Source organism: Podarcis pityusensis (genome assembly GCF_964106645.2).
Source record: "Podarcis pityusensis genome assembly, chromosome: 14".
Taxonomy (NCBI): domain Eukaryota; kingdom Metazoa; phylum Chordata; class Lepidosauria; order Squamata; family Lacertidae; genus Podarcis; species Podarcis pityusensis.
In genome coordinates this window covers 33386223-33407335 of record NC_138039.1, presented here as the reverse complement: position 1 = coordinate 33407335, position 21113 = coordinate 33386223, and the positions used below count along the sequence as shown (strand labels likewise).

At 43.5% G+C, this 21113-nt stretch overlaps 1 protein-coding gene across 2 annotated transcripts in view; it reads right to left on the bottom strand.

Moving 5' to 3' along the window:
• Positions 1-206: 206 nt before the first annotated feature.
• Positions 207-21113, bottom strand: part of ALDH1A3 (aldehyde dehydrogenase 1 family member A3) — a 33485-nt gene continuing 12578 nt past the window's right edge. Inside the window, exons 3-14 of one of the 2 annotated variants that reach the window (XR_013979232.1) lie at positions 19683-19823; positions 18129-18258; positions 17132-17193; positions 14463-14591; positions 14073-14186; positions 8565-8667; positions 7255-7439; positions 5766-5930; positions 4223-4380; positions 3735-3809; positions 2587-3159; positions 207-2555 (exon numbers count right to left, since the gene is read on the bottom strand). Coding sequence is in view for 1 of the 2 variants with exons in the window: in XM_080980421.1 (XP_080836547.1) it covers positions 3087-3159; positions 3735-3809; positions 4223-4380; positions 5766-5930; positions 7255-7439; positions 8565-8667; positions 14073-14186; positions 14463-14591; positions 17132-17193; positions 18129-18258; positions 19683-19823 (1335 nt within the window). In the remaining variant the exon portion in view is untranslated. Of the gene's footprint in view, positions 2556-2578; positions 3160-3734; positions 3810-4222; positions 4381-5765; positions 5931-7254; positions 7440-8564; positions 8668-14072; positions 14187-14462; positions 14592-17131; positions 17194-18128; positions 18259-19682; positions 19824-21113 lie in introns of those variants that run through there. The other variant, XM_080980421.1, reaches the window with a different exon arrangement.

The following is a 21113-nucleotide window of genomic DNA, read 5'->3' as shown; positions in this document are numbered from 1 at the left end:
CTTTTCCCATGAAGTGTCCTAAACCACTGTTTTGTTTTCCCTTTGGTTGAGAACAAGTTTTAAGTTTATGTTCGTATGAGGAGCAGATCAGTTTGAAAAGATCAAATTGTTCAGGCATCCTTACCCGGCACCAGAATCTAAATTTTGCTCAACTGTTTCAACATTATGGAAATCATCTCTCATACAGATAACTCTGAGCCATATCACAAAATTATAACATTTTAATTATAGAGCTAATATTACAAGAGAGAGAACCCCCCTTTTTTTTAAAAAAAGGCATTTCCATGTACAAATGGTAATTAAAAATACATTAGATTAATTGCATTCTAATTTATAAATATATATATTTATATATTTAAACATTTAAAGTAATATTTCATACAAAAAAAGCACTAACATGCAATGAAAGAATATAAAGGCTCTACTGGATTGTACTTTACAATTAGTGCCTAATGATGCTTTTAATAATCCAATGTAGAAAAATTCAGTGTATACAATTTCGTTTTGAAACCCTGTTACAGTAAGTAGTTACAAGACAAAAAACTTGATCTGGAATGAATATATATTATATATTCTCAGCCACTAGAAAATAGAATCTCAAATGGCATGATGATTGTAGTGATTTAAACTCAGAAGAAGCAGACAGGTCAACTAATAATTGCTGAAGTAAGGGACTGACTGTTCTATTTCTCATTTTCCAAATTTCCAGTTCAGTTCTCCACTTTTCTGCAGTAATTTGTGGTGGGTTGTTTTCGCCTTAATCCTCATTAAAATTCATCAGCTTCGGCATTTTTATGCAGCTTTCTCCAAAATAAAATACATTTCGCAGCTTTGACTAACGCACACATTTTTGCAAGCAATCCCCCTTAACATAATACATTTTCATACTCTATTTTCACAAACAGATGCATTTTTGTAAACATTCCTTTGCTTGAGAACTGCATCACAAAACTTGGAGAACTGGCAAATTTCAAAGGAGGCCTGTTTCGGCTCTTGTATGGTTCCAGAAAGTGCAAATCAGGACCTTCATCTTTAAACGAAAAACTGAATCAAAATTCTCCCCATGTAGCCTTGTTTTACTGTTTGCCTCTCTTTTCCTTTCACAACCAGCTGATTCTCAGGGTCTTGGGATGCCCCTTGCAAAGCACCCCCCAACCCCTGACAACCAGCCCGCACTCTGCGATTACCAAATACCAGAGCCAAATCTTTATCTAGTCCACACCTGATGTCATGTACCGCCTCTGATGCAGTGCAAGTAGGCGTGGCTTGGCCAAAAGGATCTCATGAGTCAAAGGAGGAGGTCTGCAAGCCAAAGGTTCCACACCAGTTTTACTTGATCCAGTCAGTAGTGGGGGCTGGTAGGGCAGAAGACAAGGAGCCCAACAGTAGGGGGAGCCAGAGCCAGGGGAGTCTAATTTTGTCAACATCCTCACCCTTGCCAAGTTCCACAAGGGGGCAACATTGAGACAGAGGAGGAGGAGGAAGTTGATAGCCAGTTTTACATCTCTCCCCCTTGGGCTGCTTGTCAGTAAGACGACAAGCAGGTAGAGTCTGTTTGCAGATTTGGGGGGGGGGGGGCAATGCGCCATTCCGCCTAGAAGATCACTGGATCCAGTGGTATATTCTCTTGTGCAACCCCTTGCAAAAATTAGAGAACTGGACAAGGGCAGCAGCCTTAGTTTGCTTGTAATGCAGCAGTTATCCCAACATTGAGGAGCTGCAAAATTCAGAATCTGCACTCATTTGCTCCACACAAACACACACACAATACAGTGCACAGGGTTAGCAGAGGGGAAGGAGAGGGTTTTTTAAAAAATAAAAAATGACCTGACTACAGAAGCTCTGTAAAAAATGCAAATAAGGCCTCTAATTTTATGCACACTTTAGGCACGTGGTCCATCAAAATGAGCGGGTCAGAAATTATGGACTTGTCACGTAGGCTGAAACTTCAGCTGAAGCCTGGCTATTTTATCCTCAAACTCTTCTCAAACAGCCTGAGGAAGGACCCACAAAAAACCAGCCCCATCTCCTGAGGAGGAAATTCTGAGCTGACTTTTCCCACAAGTGATGAGGGAAATATACAGTGAGGGGTCCAAGGCCGCAGGTTCCTGGGGCAGAGGCACTCTGGGGGCGGCCCAATCTTTTTATTCCTTGCCCTCAGCACCTTGTTCTGAAAACTTTCTTGCCCCATTGTTTTATATGCAGCATTAAACATCAGGGATCTGTGACTCTGTAGGTGCTGTGCTAGGGAACAGGGTGCATAGGTAATTTGCAGATTGCGTGAGGGTTCGGTTCTGGAGCTCCCCACATAATTGCATAATGTCAGGAACCCCCTTGGACCTGCTCCCCGGTGGAACCATCCCTGTTCGGAGCATCCCAGAGCTCTCACACACAACCTTCCCAGAGGCTGGGAAGCAAGGCAGAGTGGCTTATAAAGCACTTTTCGGGGCTATCCATTTGTTTATTTTCCCGCCAGCTGCATAAAGTTGCAATCGCGTAAGCGAAATCACTGTAAGCTGTGAGTTCCTTGGGCATATAAGTGTGTCCTGTGTGCCCTATATCCATTTTCTTACAACAAACAACAACAACAACAACAACAACAACAATCAGAAGAGAGGGTCCTATGAGGAGCCATGCTGGTGAATCAACTAACACGCACATCCCATGCACACAACCACAGCCGCCCCCGAGCACATGTCAAAGATGCAGAATTTGGACAAAGTGCTGTGTGTGATTTGAAGGGATTGCTTCTGACTGCAAGGCCTTTTGTTGCGTCTCTAGTTGCTACTGAAGCGCATGTGGTGCCAGTAGAGCAGGGCTGGCTGCAGTGCATGGCTCAAGCGTATCAACATTCATTATTTTGTGACTCTTCAGGAGGCAGTTTTTAAGAGCCTCCATTTTGGCCTGAAACAAATGTCTAAACAAAGTGGTTGGAATTTTAAAGAACCCGAACATGTTATATAGATGGTTTGCTTTTAAAAGAGTTTAGCTACTTTCCTCCCCCCGGCGAGATTTAAGCAACCCCCCCCCCCACTATACATTAACATTCAGAGTGTCAGAGTTTTAGGTCTCGTGGCATTCCTCACTCAGTGAGTCTTCTGCGACAGTTTAATGGTGACCGTTTTCACCTCTGTGTATTCAGTCAGAGCGTATTCACCTCTGCAAGAAGAGAGAGAGAGATATCTTTGAAGTTTCAGTATATGTGTTTCCACATGACACATGCACCATGCTATACATTTAAAGAATTAGGATAGCCCTTCAACAGTTATTTAAATAAACATTCACATTATTAGTATTAGAAAATGTTTAGAAAATAATGAAATATTATAGTGTATTTACTTTTATTTTTATGTTTTTAAGCTTGATGTTATGTTATGAATAACTTTTTTCTGTTAGGAGATAGCAAAGTGGGTGAAAAGAGAAACAAACAAGAAGTGGAAGTTGGGGGAAGCCCTGGAGGGGAGGGAGGGAGGAATATATATGAAATATACTCGGCTGAATCCTATTGTTCTAGGACCAATCAGACTGCTGCCTTTTGGATCCTATTCAACTCAGTACATAACAATATAATAAGTATTAAGAAATTGAGAGGTATGTAATGAATGAAAAAGAAAAATGAATTTTTTTTTTTTTAAAGGATAGCTCTTCAACAGTTAAGGCTTCCCCCAAGCTGGCTTCAGAAATGAATAAATGAAAAGGCCCCTTTAAAAAAAAAATGAAACAAAACTACTTACAATTCTCTCCCATTTCCTGACATTTTAAAGCCGCCAAAGGGAGCTTGTGCAAAAAGGGAATTGTAGCAGTTGATCCTATTGAAGGGGAAGAAAGCCAGCGCCGTTAAGAAGCAAAGATCTTAGCAACATACATTACATTTCAGATTCTCCAAGTGCTTTATACATCAGCTCAGTGAGTGCAGACCCCTGTGAGGCATTTCACATAATTAGAGAGCTGGAAGGGTTGTTGAGGATCATCTAATTCAGTCCCCCTGCAATGCAGGAATATGCAATTGTCCCATATGGAGGTCGAACCTGCAACCTTGGCATTATCAGCACCATGCTCTAACCAACTGAGCTATGAGTGACCCACAATCCTCTTTGCCCATAGCAACATAGAGGTCACTGCCTATAACTGAGAGGAAGAGGGGCAAGGTGGCATAAGGGTCAGCACAGTGATTTGCCCACCTTAAATATTGAGCAATTTTTGTTAAAAAAAAAAATCTCACCAGACTGTCCCAGACTGCAGTGCTGATGCCAGGGTTAGGGCTCTATCCAAATTCTTTGTAAACACAGCAGCTGTAAGCCCATATTCTGTGCTGTTGGCTCTTTCTATCACTTCTTCTATGTTTTTGAACTTCATTATCGGCTGCACAGGTCCGAAAATCTGCAAACACATTATAGAATCAGGGCCATCAACTGATGAATGAGTTTAGTTGAATCAATCACTTGCCTTTGAAATAAAAGTTGCTGATTACTTTGACATTAGTGCCTTTTGGGATACGGAGCATGTGAAATGCCGCAATTTTACAACAGCCGTAACTCTTTGACAGGTCGCCACATCCCTATTCCTTCTTACGGTGGCTCGTTCGTTTGATATTACAGAACTCAAAATGAGAAGTGATACAAATAAGGCGAGACACAAGCCAAAGAAACAGCAGAAGTCACAAATGTGGCAGTGGGAGAAATAGGACAACAGGAAGGCCCCTTCTTTGGCTCAGACTAAAAACATCCGCAATTTGGTTCCTCCCCTCCAAAAACCATTTCCTTTTTCGTATTTTTATGTAATGGTCTTAATATCAATACACGAATGTGCTTAATGCAGTGTACTACAGTAATACACAGTTACATTTAATACTTTACCCATTCTAATCAATCATATTGATTCTAATCAATTGTCAATCATTTAGATATCATACAAATCCTAAGAGGATAAAGTAAAATAAGCTGGAAAATGAACCTTCTATTTCATAGAATCATAGAGTTGGAAGAGACCCTGAGAGCCATCTGGTCCAAACCTCTGCAATGCAGGAATCTCAGCTAAAGCATCCATGTCAGATGGCCACCCAACCTCTGCTTAAAAACCTCCAAGGAAGGAGAGTCCACAACCTCCCAAGGGAGACTGTTCCACTGTTGAACAGTTCTTACTGTCAGAAAGTTTTTTCATTTATGCTGCTTAACAGGCATGTCAACTCTATCGGACTGAGGCCTCTACAGCCCCAACCCCCATGTCCAGCTCCCCCCTCCATCTTGAGGGGGCATTAGACATTTGAAGCAGTATCCTGCCACTTTAAACTGTCATGGCTTCTTCCAAAAGAATCCTGGGGCCTACAATTCAACAGTCCACCCGTCTTTCAAGGGAACTCTTGAAATTGTAGCTGCCATGATAAACGCAGTCTCCCAACAATTCTCAGCAAACTGCACTTCCCTTCAGTCCAGAATCCCTTCCAGAATCTTCAGCTATAATAGTTTCTATGGAACACTTTGGCCCAAGTTTAACTTAACAAGGGCAGTATTTAGCAGGCTTTGTTATGCTAAGCTTAGGTCAAAGTTCCACAGAAAATACTAGCTGAAGATTCTTGGCTAGAGTAATTAACCTGAAGGAGTCTGGCTGACCACTTTAGCAAAAACAATTAAAATGGTCTTTTTACATGTGCAGAAATACCACCCTAGAAATATAAAATCACAGGCTCAGAGGGGAACCCAAAGGTGACATCTAGATGAACACCCCAAATTTATAACATGACAGTCCAGTCTTAAAAATGTCTGTACCTCCTCCTTAGCAATGCGCATGTTGTCTGTGACCTCTGAAAATACGGTTGGCTTTATGAACAGGCCTCGGTCTCCCATGGCTAAACCACCACACTCCAGCTTGGCTCCTTCTTTCTTGCCACTTTCTATCAGCTCCAAGATTTTGTCAAACTGTTTTTGGTCAATCTGTCAGAAAGGGGGGAAAGGAAAGCAGCACAGTTGTTATGGGCAGAGATCAACGCATTTGTCATTTTTGTTGTTCTCTCAGTTTGTATTTTTTTTCTGATCTTAAATTCACTTCACAGTTCTGCATCAATTTGCAATTATTAACAAAATCCTTATGAAAACACATCAGTGTTTTAGTGCAGTTTTCTCCAGATCAACACACTTTTGTATGCTTTGAAAGCAGATTAGACAAATTCGTGGAGGAGAGGGCTGTTGACAGCTGCTAGCCATGATGGCTATGTTTTCCTTCCACAATTGGAGGCACCAATGCTTCCTGGAAACCATGGGCAACTTTAAATATTCAACAACAGAAGAATACAACACAACAGTTGGCTTGACAAAAATCTGCTGTGCAACACAGACTATGGCACGACAACATCACCAGAAACCTGCTCTTGCACATCAGCCTTCCACTGGTGTAAAAACATCCCACCGGTGGAACAAGTATACTGCCACTGAGCCTTGGGCTTGCTGATCAAAAGGTCGGCAGTTCAAATCCCCGCGACAGAGTGAGTTCGTGTTGCTCAGTCCCAGCTCCTGCCAACCTAGCAGTTCGAAAGCACGTCAAAGTGCAAGTAGATTAATAAGTACAGCTCCAGCGGGAAGGTAAATGGCGTTTCCGTGCGCTGCTCTGGTGTCAATGTTCCGTTGCGCCAGAAGCACATGCTGGCCACGTGACCTGGGAAAACTGTCTGTGGAGCAGACAAACGCCGGCTCTCTCAGCTTGTAAAGCGAGATGAGCGCCACAACCTCAGAGTCGTTCGCAACTGGACTTAACTGTCAGGGGTCCCTTTACGTTTACCTTTCAGTTAGTGCTACTTTGGATACAACCCATAAAAGCCAGGGCCAGTCCAGTTCAACTGGGAAGTGGAGTTGCCATTTCTGGACTAAACTTGGAGGGCGAACCACCACCTCTAACCACACTGGGAAATATCTTTGTGAACTTATAATTCCCGTAAGCATAATCCTTTGTTATGCAATGGGCACGGTCAAGGGGATCAAGAGGGTTATTTTACTTTTATCTCCCCCAGAGGATTTACTAGCACCATAGATTATATCCTAACATCTAATAATGTGCCATCTAATTAACCGAGATACCTTCAGGATAATTCCCAGAGCTGAAAGTGACCACTTCCACTTGAGTTATCTCTGACATCATCTGTTGCTCCTGCCTTTCCTAAATTATTGGATGAAACGGAATATCTGATACTTGCCATTTGCTGTTCCACCTCAGGAAAGGAGGCAGCAAAAGATGGGCATTTTTTTAATTAAAAAAATAGTTTACCTGGGGTCCTTGTTCAGTTTTGGCATCAAATGGGTCCCCCACGAGCCGCTTCTTTGCATACTCCACGCTGCGCTTGACAAATTCTGGGTACACCTGCTCTTCCACAAAGACTCTAGAGGCAGCTGTGCAGCACTGCCCTTGGTTGAAAAAGACACCCTGGTGGGCACAGTCCACCGCCAAGTCCACTGGAAAGCCAGAAGAGAATGCAAAGAGAGAAAGCAGGATGATATAAGCAAGCCAGACCATTTCACTGGTCTCTGCATCACCTACAGCCAACATGGTGACCTCTGTTGGACATTCAGTTGTCCAGGGTTGCAGTGGGTCAAATACCTGTTACTGTTTCTGCAGTAAGGTCCCTGTCTCCAGTGTCCTAGAGCCATCCAAGCAGCACAGTGTTGAGCTTTTGAGCCATTGAGAAGAAGTCTTTTCACCCTTTGCTGATTACAGTCAGAGTGAAAGGAAACAAGCTACTGAGGATAGGCTCCTAGGGTCACTCTGGAGAAGGCACACAGGAAGAACACCAAGGAGTTGTTGTTCTGTGTGCTCCCAAGCAAAGCATTTAGGAACACATAAGGTGCTTCAGTTTCAGAAGAACGGTGTGCAGGTTCTGTTTCACACAATGGAACTTCAAGGAAAACACTACTTGAGTCATGCCAAAATAAGATACCAGAACACTCCAAATCATTCATGCATGTATGTGCACGGAAAATAGTAGATCTAGCTGAAGGGCAACACACAGAGGCCAGCACTGATTGTTGCAATGCATCCCTAATTTTTATTATATAGTTATAAGATTGTTGAATTATCTTAGGAGGTTGTATAACCCTTGAAAGGTGTGGCTATGACTATCATGAAGGAACTCTACACTTCTGAATTTGCCACTACACTACTGCTTACACCAGTGGCATAGCGTGGAGAGGCCACAGTGGCAGTCGCCCGGGGCGCAAAATTGTTAGGGGGCGCAACATTTCAAAACCCAGTGCTGCCTCAATACAGCTGTGTGCTTCCATCGCTGGGCTCCACTGAAACTGGCTTCTCCATGCAAACCAAGAAGTGACCTCTCCAGACAACAGAATAACTCTTATCTCCTGCAGTTGAATGTGCATGCGTACTCCATCTGTTTCCCTCCCTCCTACCCCCCTCTGTGCGGCCCCGGGCACTGGTAACCCATGCTATGCCACTGGCTTACAGTGTCTCATTATTTGGTCCCCCCTATCCCTCCCCCCACTTCCAAGGCCTTCTCCAAAGACAGTACAGACTTTCTGCTTGACCCTTTCAATATTAGCACTGTTGGCAGCAGCTATACTCACAGTCAGCATCTGCACAGACAATACAGGGATTTTTCCCACCGAGCTCCAACGTCACCCTCTTGAGGTTACTTTTCGAAGCGGCTTCTTTGATCAGCTTTCCAACCTGCACCGGGAAGAAAGCAGCCATGAAATACAGGCAAATCACCCTTTTCTCACATGTGGAAATGGAGCAGAAGGAGTTCAAAATAACCAGGCCTTTGGCTGATTGACATCTGATGCCCTCTTAAAATATGTTGTGGAAGGGAGGGATGTTGGGTTGTTTTTATTATGTATGTATTTTGTGTTTTTTTTATATTGTGTTTTTCTGTTGTGAACCACCTGTGATCTATGGTATACAATTATTATTATTATTATTATTATTATTATTAAATACAGAAACTATGTTCTCCTTTGGAAGCACCCTTTCAAAGCCATTTTACCCATGGCTATTGGAAGGAAGCACCATGAAATTCCATGGGACTTCCTTCCAAGGAAGTAAGCTTAAGAATATTTTCTAGGATGCAAACCCTGTAGAGATATCTTTCAAGCAGACCTGCAAAGGAACAGGACTCAAGTTACTCAGTTGTGGGTAAAAGTAGCACAAGATCCAGAGATTTTTCTTGGCTGCGATCATTGTCTGGTGAAGCTTCAGAAACGTGGGTCCATCTCACAACGAGAAAACTTGCCAGCACTCCACACTAGCTCTGTGCCCCAATCTGTTCTTCCCTGCACACCTCTTTACAACGTTGCGCTTTCGTAGAGCATCTGCCTTGCATGCAGAATGTCCCACAATCAATTCTCCAGCACCTCCAGTTAAAGCTGGGACAGAACCCTGCCTGAAATCCTGGAAAGCCACTGCGTGTCAGTGTGGAAGGTACTAAAGCTAGATGGACCGACGGGTCTGACTCCATTTAAAAGATAGCACAAGTTGGGACTTCCGGGGTGGCGCCATCGGCAATCCCTCTGATCTGGAGGGACTAGCTCCACGCGAAACGGGTCTTTTCCGCTACGGCGAAGCGGGGACCCTTTCAAAAATCACAGGCGGATGAAGCCTGTGACCATGGGACTCGGCGGGCACCCTTAGCACCCCCCCAACCCGCAAAGGAACCCATTAACGGGCTCCGAAGCGAAGAGGGGGAAGTGGCGCGGTGCTGAGAGTCAACTGCTTCTTCCGTGGAGCGAAGCTGCATAGCCGTTGCCGGAGAGCGCTGCCTTTTTCCTGGGACAATTTGGCTTCTAAAATAATCACCCGTGAGTACTTAAATTTCGGACAATTGGACTTTAAATAAGGACTTGCGAGCAGAAAGGAATTGGACTTAAAAATTTACTTCAATTTGGCACTGAAACGGGAAGGTCTAAAGAGGAAGTCAGCCCTCCATTTCTTTGTAGACAGATTAAAGCAAAGACAAGGTAAACTAGAGCTCAGAAAATCGCTTTTAAAAGATTAACTTTCATCATTTAAAATTGTTGAACCCCCTTCGGAAGCAGGAGAAGAAGGGGGATCTTTTTCGGACTGTTTAAACCTGCAGGAATGAGTTTAAAGTAAAGTAACTTTCCATCGTCCTGACCCTGGAGCGGGGTGTCAGGACTGACGGTTGTTTTTTTTGAAGCTCATTGACCAGAGACAAACGTTTTTGACAGATAGCTAAAAGAAGAGAAACATAGTGATTCCACTGTTCCCCTTCGCATTTTAAAGGAACAAATATTGACAAAATATCTGAAAAAGGAAACTTTGTTGCTAGATTTGTCCTTAAAAGAAAGAGCAAATAGAAGTTTTCTCCCTAGAGGGAGACTGTGAAACTGTAACCAATTCCAGGGAGCTTGCAGCTGTTACAGATTACAATCGTGGGAATAGACTTCTGACCTTGAAGGACAATGTATTCAGAAGCTCTGTTGTGTGCTCTCTGTAAAACAAATGCCCTACTGGAACAATTAAATGAGAAGACGGATTTGATGACTGATGCGATCAGAATTTTTGAACAGGCAGTGGGAAACTATATGGAGCCCACCCAGGAATTAAATCAGGAGTGTGCCCCGACAGAACAGATGAGAGAAGAGGATGTTGCTGAATCTTGGGCGCCAGAGATGGAGGGAGCTGTGGCCCTGCAGGAACATGAGCTTTTGGCTTTGACAAATGAACTTGGAAAAAGCCAGATTTGGAAAGATAAAGTTTGGACTGGTTTGGAAATGGGGGGTTGGATAGACCCCCCTATGCAGGGATGTGTGGACTTTTCAAGTCTGGCAATGGGCCGTGAGATGTTTGGGACTGTGGGGGCTCTTAATTTTGGAGGGATTCTGAAACATGTTTTTAAATACCACATGGAGTTTAGTCTGGACTATGGAAAAGGGGCTGATTTGTTGAAAAGGGTCAAAAACATTGCCAAGCTGGAGTTCCCACGAGTGAAAGGAGAATATGAAGAAGAGCCACGGAAGGGACATGGAAGGGACTTAAGGGCCTCGGATATAAGGTTACCAGGTTAATGCGCTAGACCAATGGGATAAAAAGGACTGACAAAACCCGGGACCAGGAGGAAGGGACGCTGGATGAAGATTGGATTGTTTTTATTTCTTTTTTTATTACTAGGATTGTTTTATAAAATTGATGAATGTTAGAAAAATGTTGGAACGAAATTACTTGGCTTTAGTAAAAATGTTTAAAGAATTAGGTAAGAATATTATGGTTATGAGAATTTGGTAAAAATAAGATTTAAGCTTTAAGTTTTAAGGTTCTTTATAAGATAAGATGAAAATAGACTAAGGTAATGTAATGACAGAATATTATGAAATATGGAAAGGATTTGCTGTGACAATTAACAACTAGGATACAAAAAAAGGGAGGAGGAGGTCAAAGAAAGAAGGTAATGAAAGTTGAGGATTCGAGAACGATGGATTTGTTTTTGTGTGTTTGTGGTGTATTTTTGTTTTTTGAATTTGTATTGCTTGATGTGGTTTGTCTTTTCTTTGTTTTTTTTTCTTTTTCTTTTTCTGCTTTGTTCTCTTTTGTAACTCTAAAAAATTTTCAATAAATATCATTTTTTAAAAAAAATAAAAGATAGCACAAGTTGGTTAGAGCATGGTGCTGATAACATTGTCGCAGGTTCGATCCCCATTTAGGACAACTGGACTAGATCAGGGCTGCCATACATCCGGAATTTCCCAGGTTTTGTCCGCCAAAAATGGTGTCCTGGTGGAATTTTTGAAAATTGCTTAAAATGGCAGCCCGTGTCAGGAGTGATGATTTTTGTGTGTGCAAATTTCCTTTAAAAATAGCTTAAAAACAGGGCGGTGGGTTTTTTGTTTTTGCAATAAATAGCTCAACAACTTTGGCCAAAACAAAAATAAAAGGCTGAACAACTTTGGCAAAAAACAACAACCACCAAACAAAAAACAAACATATATTTTTGTCTGGATTTTCACTTTTTGAAATATGGCAACCTTAGACTAGATGATCCTCAGGGTCCCTTCCAACTCTGCAGTTCTATGATTCTAAGGCAGCTTCCTATGCTCCCCTACGGAATAGTCCACAAACCATTGCAGGAACCAGGAAGAGCCATGCCAAACTCAACCAGTAGGTGGTGTGACATGCCAAGGTCTTCAGTTGTCCGGCTCTTAGACATTTGAGAGAGACCTTCGGTGCCGACAGCAATTTACCATAATTATACAAGGTCATATCAAGCATGCAGAGAATGCCACCGCAGATGCCGCTGGCAGTGCGCCAGGGAGGATATTAAGCTCTGAACCACAAACATTGAATGCACGGGGCAGATCAGGGTTTCTGTTAAAGTGGCATCTGACGAAATCACAAATTACTCTGTTTAGACTGAATATAACCAAGGTGCAGTTTGCAAATATATGTCAGCTTGAGGGCTGCATGGGTGATGTGGGTGTATGAACAAACCACGCAAGAGCAAAACACAGTGGGGTGAGGGCATGCTAGAGAACTGCGGAAGGTATGGAGAAATGGAAGGGATGCGGGTGGCGCTGTGGGTTAAACCACAGAGCCTAGGACTTCCCAATCAGAAGGTCAGCAGTTCGAATCCCTGCGATGGGGTGAGCTCCCGTTGCTCTGTCCCTGCTCCTGCCAACCTAGCAGTTCGAAAGCACTTCAATGTGCAAGTAGATAAATAGGTACCACTCCAGCAGGAAGGTAAACGGCGTTTCCATGCACTGCTCTGGTTTGCCAGAAGTGGCTTAGTCATGCTGGCCGCATGGCCCGGAAGCTGTACGCCGGCTCCCTTGGCCAATAAAGCGAGATGAGCGCCGCAACCCCAGAGTCAGTCACGACTAGACCTAATGGTCAGGGGTCCCTTTACCTTTATAGAGAAATGGGCAGAGAGAAGTTGTTTCTCTGCTCATGAGGTTAGAACTTGGGACCAGCTAGTGAATGTTGGAAGATTCAGGACAGACAAAATACTTATTCACAAAGCACATAGTTAAAGTTGGGAACTCACACCCATAAGAGGTAATGATGTCTTTAAAAGAGGATTAGATAAGTTTGTGGATATTAAATAGCTGGGTTATGCCTCTGCTGTTGGAGGGAAAGTACCAGCTGTCAGGAATCACAGGTGAGCAGAGCGCTGTTGCATTCAGGTCCTGTTTGTGGGCTTCCCATTGGCGTCTAGCTATTAGAAAGACAAGAGACTAGGATGGGCCTTTGGCTTGACCCAGCTGGGCTCTTCTGGAACATTTAAGGAGATAAAGGTAAAGGTGAAGGGACCCCTGACCATTAGGTCCAGTCGTGACCAACTCTGGGGTTGCAGCGCTCATCTTTATTGGCCAAGGGAGCCGGCGTACAGCTTCCCGGTCATGTGGCTAGCATGACTAAGATGCTTCTGGCGAACCAGAGCAGCGCACGGAAACGCCGTTTACCTTCCCACCGGAGTGGTACCTATTTATCTACTTGAACTTTGTCGTGCTTTCGAACTGCTAGGTTGGCAGGAGCAGGGACCGAGCAAGGGGAGCTCACCCCGTTGCGGGGGTTAGAACCACCAACCTTCTGATCGGCAAGTCCTAGGCTCTGTGGTTTAACCCACAGCGCCACCCACGTCCCTATTTAAGGAGATACTCTCTGGCAAATGGAGGACAGAGTATGCAGAACTCAACATTTTTCTTGAGACTGCCTTGTTGAGAATACGAAGTTGCTACATCAAGAACTATTCATATACAGCAATGCAGAGCCTGCCTATTCGCAAGCCACACCACCCAACAAAAATTATAGCTGCTCTCACACTATACTTTTAAAGCATATCCTTTCTCTCAAAGAATTCTAGGCACTGTAGCTTGTTAAGGGTTGCTGAAAACTGTAACTCTGAAGGGTAAAACTACAGTGCCCAGAATTATTTGAGGGAAATAACATGCTTTGAACGTACTTTAAAGTTATAGTGTGTACCTGGCTTCAGAAAATACTTCCAAAACATACTGGTGAGAGCATCCTATGTAGGTTTAATTTCTATGCTTTCCAGAGTTCACTAACTGGGGGTTGTAGAGTGTCAAGAAGAGAAGCAAACACAAATGTTTAAAATCACCTACCTCTGTTGACCCAGTAAAAGCTACTTTGTCAATGTTAGGATGCGTAGAAATAGCAGCTCCAGCTGTGGGACCATATCCCGGCACAATGTTAACCACACCTGGAGGAAATCCTGCCTGGGGGGGGAGATGTTTTATTCCAGAGTCAGAATAAGAAAAATTAGGGCATGGCTTCCATTCATTGCAAGGGAGTGGGGCGGCATGCAAAGGAGTATTTGTGCCCTTTGTTAGGGTGAGTGGGTGCCACTGGGGTGTACGAAGAGCACACCCACTCCTTGCCAGTCATCAAACCTCCATTCCTTTGGAATTACAGGGCAGGGTCTCAAAAGTCCCCCCCCCCATTGAGTGTGTAAAGCCGCATAAGCTCACCTGGCTGGCTTCTACATTACTCACCTCCTTGACTAAAGAGCCAATGTATAGTGAAGTAAGCGGGGTTTGCTCAGCAGGTTTAACAACTAAGGTGTTTCCACAACACAGAGCAGGTGCCATCTTCCAAATCAACATGAGCAAGGGGAAGTTCCACTGAAACAGAAGATCATGACATTCACCTTATGAGGATGTCATTGCTACCATTTCTATACTTTGACTCTTGTTCTAGAAATTCAGAAGGCGGCTTCACAATTGTATCATTACAGCCTCTTCCTCCAAAAAAACCCCCACACTCCTAAGTAGCATTGGCAATTTCTGCACACTGAAGCTGAGTTTTTACCACATGTACATATTGTTATATACTTTGTCAAGTACTTATGGGCCCCCCTTTTTATATTAAAACTGATTCTTCTCTAGACAGAACGTGTAGTTGCCTCTTCTGTTGACGTTGTAATACTTTATCCTGTCCCCAGGTGTCACTGTAGTGCTACTTGTCTCCGCATATACACAGACAAACAGAACTATACCAGCAACGCTTGCAGATCATAGCCAAGTACCAATACGTCCATTAAAGAAAATAAGACCACAGAGCAGCTGCTCTTAAAATCCTAATCGAGGGCAAGTGAGGCAGATCTTCCCAGCTCTGTAAGACCAGAGGGAATCTACACAGGAAGGGAACTATAGGTGGAAAGATAGATCAACTATGTGAAAGGACCACATGGAAATGTGATGTTAAAAATAAATAAATCCACAGAGGTCTCGATTCCCTTAGCTGAACACATGATTTGCATGCATAAACATTTCAGACACAATCCCTAACAATCCCTTTTTAAAGAAGGGCTGGGAAACCTGTGATCATCTCAGTGTTGGACACCTCTCATCAGCCCTACTCAGCATGGCCATTGATGATAGGAGTTGTAGTCCAGCAACACTGGGAGGACCACAGGTTTATAGCCTTGGTTCTTAGGTAGAACTGGGAAATAACCTTGGCCTGGTTGGTTTGAATCCACTCTTCTAGACTAGTTGGAGTACTAGTAGCTCCTATGGATGGAAGGATCTGTCAATTTCGGTTCTCCCCATTTCTCGTTTTTCCAATCTTCAGTTCTCCACATTTTGCAGCAATTTGCAGTTTATTTATATTTAAAAACACACACCATGAAAATCAATCAGCATTTGAGTGCTTCTAATGCATTTTATATGCAGTTTTGACTAACGTACATAGCTTTGCAAGTAGCTGTCCCTAATTATTGTGCATTTTTGCAAATTATTTCCACCAATAACCATCATTTATGCAGAATTCAGATAAGTGCAAACTGTGAAGGATAGCTGTGTTTCAGGCTCGCATATTGTTCCAGAAAGTGCGAATTCAATCGATTCAGCTGCAAATGTGAACTGACTCAAATCTCTCCACAATCGTTAGTAGCTCCTTCTAATCCTTTCATCTGGCCAAAGGGAGGCAAAAAATAAGTTCAACCTCAGTAGAGTCTCCAGTCTACCCAGCGAAATTATGCATTTGTTTTCCTGGAGACATCAGATGTCAACCCTAGTCTAGTCTAACACTATACTGGCCACCTCCCAGCAGTGGTAAGGAAATATACCAGAGTGGTATTTTATTCCAACAGCTGTGTAAACATTCTCAGCCTAGTTACAAGCATCTTCCGCCAACAAAAATACCTGTTGTAGATTTAAGTAGAGTTAATTGCTGGTGGTGATCTTCCCCAGCAGCGTAATCAACAGAATTGGCCATGATACGCTGGATTAACCATTATGCTAAGCAAGGGACAGAGTAGCGCCCCAGCCACTCCAAAGTCTCAGCTGCGGTGCAATTAGCTGGGAGTTTTCCCTAATGCAGAAAAAGCAGCTCCTAGCACTAGACTCTTTATATCTCCTTCAGCTCAGAACGCAGCAGCTTCTCCCGCTACTAAGTAAGGGCTGTAGTTCAGTAGGAGAGCATCTACTCTACATGCAAAAAGTCCTCCCAGCATCTCCACATAGGCCTTCTGAAACCCTAGAGCAGGCTTCCTCAACCTCAGCCCTCCACTACAATTCCCATCATCCCTGACCACTGGTCCTGCTAGCTAAGGATCATGGGAGTTGTAGGCCAAAAACATCTGGAGGACCGAGGTTGAGGAAGGCTGCCCTAGAAGGTCACTATAGACAAAATTGAGCTAGACGGGTCCATGGTTTGACTCTATATAAAGCAGATTCCTATATTCCAATGGAAGGGAAGTAGAAGTGGACACACCCAAAATTGTGAACAAAGGAAATACAGATAGGACCTTACTAGGGCTCAGGGCTCAGTTAACAGGCCATACACTGGCAGTTACCTAGCAGGCTACCGCCAATATTTTGATCTCTCTCTGTCAAGACTGGGAAAAGCAAGGCATTTGTATCATAACCCTGGGGGGTGGGGGCGGGGAGGTTATGATCCAGAATGAAAAACGCAACTTGTTTCGAAGTTTAAAGGAAACCAATTTACTTCTCAAGCAGCCACATTTGACATTGTGAGCGGAGATAAGGATATTATTTATTTATCCATCCTTCAAAGCCACTTGGAAGTGTGTTGGCTAGATTGTCTTGAAATCTCAGAAATTGAAGGAAACATTAACATTATTCACTTGAACAGGCAAAAATCAAGATGTCAGCAGTACAGAATACTTCCCCAGAAATGCAGAAGACGACATTCTACTCACCGGTGTAATGGCACCACAAACCCCCACAGGCTCATGTCGGGTGAAGCAGACAAAGTTTTCATCTGTAAAAGTTTTGAGAATGCAAGTCATCTACCTATGATGGTTGTGATGTGAATGATCCCATGGGATCAAAGATCCAATGCAGCTGGGGAAAGCATTTTTTAATGCTAAAAAGCACACCCCCTTGGCTTTTTTGTCCTTGGAATTGCTGTTTACTGCCCACAGCACCCATAAAACCAGTACAGTACTCCCAACCAGATTGGGACCCTACAGCTGTTTCCCCACCAAAATAAAGAAGGCTGGATTACTAAGCCTGGTTCATACATCATGCTAAACCATGAGTTCCTAAGCTATGGTTTATAGAACCATGGCTTACCGTTATATGTAAATCTGGTCCAGAGGCTTCACTATGGTTTGTTTACTGCCAACAATCATCAAGATATATTATTGCTTATGAACCTTGGTTTGTTTTAACTATGGCTTGGTGTTATGTGTAAACCAAGCACCCTTCCTTAACCATGGTTTGTTCGACCACTCCATCCCAGACCAGAATACAAAATCAGGAGGCAAGAGTAGTTGAAAAACCAATTTTTGATAAACCAGGCATGGGTTCTTTTTATAGTCTATAAGCACTATGTCTGCATGAACAAACTATGGCTTCTTAAACAGTAGCTTCATATTATATGTGAACCAGCCCCTCATTTATACCTCTCTCCTAAGCATATGAAAGGAAGATTGTAGCTGAAGGCCCAGCAACATGGCCAAACCACGGTTTGGCAGTCAGCAGCAGGCTTCAGGCAGCCTGTCTGAAGTCGATTTCTAATCCTGGTTTATAGGTAAATTATGGTTTCCTGTGAACCAGGGCAAAGAGGAAGGAATCTGAGAACTGTTCCTGCGAACCAAAGCCATATTGCTAGCCATGGCTAACCTCACTACAGGTTACTTCTGTTTGCCAGACCTATGATGTTACATGTATACGACACAAGCTCCAACTTACCCACAGGTATAGTCTTCCCCTGAATTTTATCGGCCCAGCCAGCATAGTATCTAAGTGTCTTTATGCAGCCTTCAAGGTCAATGAAAAATGCTTGCAGAAATGGTTTCCCTGTGTCCATTGTTTCCAAGGTCTGGAATGAAACAAAATGTCAATCCCCCACCCTATTTGCTACGGGGGTATATTGCTGGGGATGGGTGAACCTGTCCATTTTGGTTTATAATTCTTCCAATCATAAATTCAATCTACATTTCCACATCAGTTTGCATTTTTTTTTTCAAGTCCCCTGGAAATTCACCAGTATTTTAGTGCAAATTTCACCTAAAATATACACATGGTCATTTGTAAGCAATTTCCCCTAAAATGCAAAGCAATTTCCCCAATATAATGCATTTTTGTATACTATTTTCAGTAAGATGTGCATTTTCATGCACACTTTAATATTTGCCTTTTCGTACACATTATTTGGCTGGAGAACTCCATCGCAAAATTCAGAGAACTGCAAATTTTGAAAGATGGCTGCATTTCATTTCACATATTTTTTTGGAAAGTGTGAATTAAGCAGTTCCCCTTTCAATGTGAACTGAACTGAATTTCTTCCATTTCTCTGCATACTGCTATTGTCTAATCCTTATGAAGATTTCCCCCCCTTCAGTGGAAGCAGTAGGTGACCAAAGTTGAAGGGTAGGCCCTAACATTAGACAGAGTTCACCTTGGGTGCCATGAATGTGCAGTAATCAGTAGTTATTGAATTTATTATTATTGTATTTTTTTTCTCCCAGAGAGAGACATTTGTAGTATTTTCTGTCTTGTATCAAAATAACATAGGTAGTCTGGGTTACTATAAACCTTTACTTGGGGAGAGTGGGGAGGGGATCATTTACTCTTTTGCCTCAGGCCATAAAAAGGCCACACACTGATGCTGCTTTCAGATAAGTGATATTTTAGAGGTTCTCAATAAAGCATCATTTAGTTCAGGGATGGGGAACCTGTGGCCCTCCAGACAACTCCAACTCCCATCAGCCACAGTCCTCATGGCCAATGGTCAGGGTGGATGGGAGTTAAAGTCCAACAACAAGAAGTTCCCCGTCCCTGTTCAGGTATATGTGTCTCCGATGATGGAAAAGCAATATTCTACAACTCTGAGTTTGTGTATACATTAATAAGTAGGTTTCTACAGGCTGAAAAGGACAAAGGTTTCCACCATTCCCCCTCACTAATTCCACTCTCTCCTGAAACCTAGATTTTGCTACCTGGTCTAAATGAAGGAAGGAAGTTAGCTGAAAAGTTGTAATCTCATAAGTTGCCTAACCTTTGAAACAGAGCCAAGAACTCGGTAGCCAACCCACAACCTCCCAGAAGTTGCAGGAAGGCATCTCCCATCACCTCTGATTATTGGCTGGGAATGAGGAAGGTTGAGGTCCAACTATATGTAGGGGGCACATGTTGGCCATCCTTGGTACTGTAGAACCAATGGCTTATGCATTGCAGCATAAGTAGGTTCTTAACGTTTTCTGCCTTAATCTCCAGACCAGACACACTTCAGACATCACTTACCGCCAACACCACTCTGTCTCGCTCAATGAGATCGGCCAGCTTGTTGAGGAGCCTTCCTCGGCTCACAGCATCCATTTGTCTCCACAAAGATCCTCTTTGGAAGGCTGCTTTTGCTGCCTCTACTGCTTTATCGACATCAGGCTACCACACAAAAGACCAAACACAAAATAAAAAGAACACACTGTTAGATGCTTCCATAGCCCAACGCCCTCCATATGTTTTAGACAACAATTCCCATTAACCACAGCCAGCACAGCTGTAGTGTCTGAAGCTGATGTGAGTTTATCGTATTTTTTGCTCTATAGGACGCACCTTTTCCCCTCCAAAAATTAAGGGGAAATGTGTGTGTGTCCTATGGAGCAAATGCAGGCTCCTTGGCTTCAGCGATAGCAACGCGAAGCCTCCGAAGTGCAGAGGGAGCGCTCCCTCCGTGCTCCGGAGGCTTCGCGTTGCTTTCGCTGAAGCCTAGAGAGCGAGAGGAGTCGGTGCGCACCGACCCCTCTCGCTCTCCAGGCTTCAGGGATAGCCGCCTGAAGCCTTCAGAGTGCAGCGCGAGTTCCCGCTGCGCTCCAGAGGCTTGGGGTTCCTTTTGCTGAAGCCGGGAGAGACCCCGCTTACTTCACTATACAGCAGAGAGGGAGAGCTGCGCAGCGCCCCTTCAGCCAAGCGGGAGGAGAAATGGAAGGGGCTCCATTTCTCCTGCTGCTTTGCTGAAAGGGCGCTGAGCAGAGAGGGTGAGAATTTTTTTCTTGTTCGCCCCCTCTAAAACAAGGTGCATCCTATGGTCTGGTGCGTCCTATAGAGCAAAAAATACGGTAACTAGTCAAATGGGAGGGGGGGAGCTCTGAAGGCAATCAAAAATCACTCAGGGGCAATATAGCCCAGAAGTTGTGGTTTAGCCACTCCTGGCCTAGAAGATAGTAGGGGTGCACCAGGCAAACCTATTCTGGAGTTTTCAAATACAGGCCAATCAAATGGAAATGTCCACCCTATTTGTGAGTGGTGAAATTCAACAGAGGGATTTTGCCAAATATTCGTTTGAGAGAGAGAGAAAAAATTCTCTATGTGTACAATTTTTAGTTCACTCAATTCTGCACGCAGCTAGATGGTTAGCTCATACTAGCAGATGAAGAAAGCATTGGGCCCAGAGAGAACCAAGAGTGGGGCAGGGCAAACCCACTGAAGGCTTCTTCACCATCAACAATATTAATATACATATTTGGTTGGCTATGTTCAAAGTCCTTCACTCTCTTCGTGGGCAGAGAACTTTGGAAAGAGTTGTCAAATATCATTGGCAACGTTGAAATCCTCCTGCAGTTTGTGGGAAAACCCTCAAAAAGGAAAATTTATCTGAAAATTTCTTCTAAATCATGTTCTTTTTCTTCCCTCAGTGGCTAGCTGAAGTATATTTCCACCCACTCAAAACAGTGA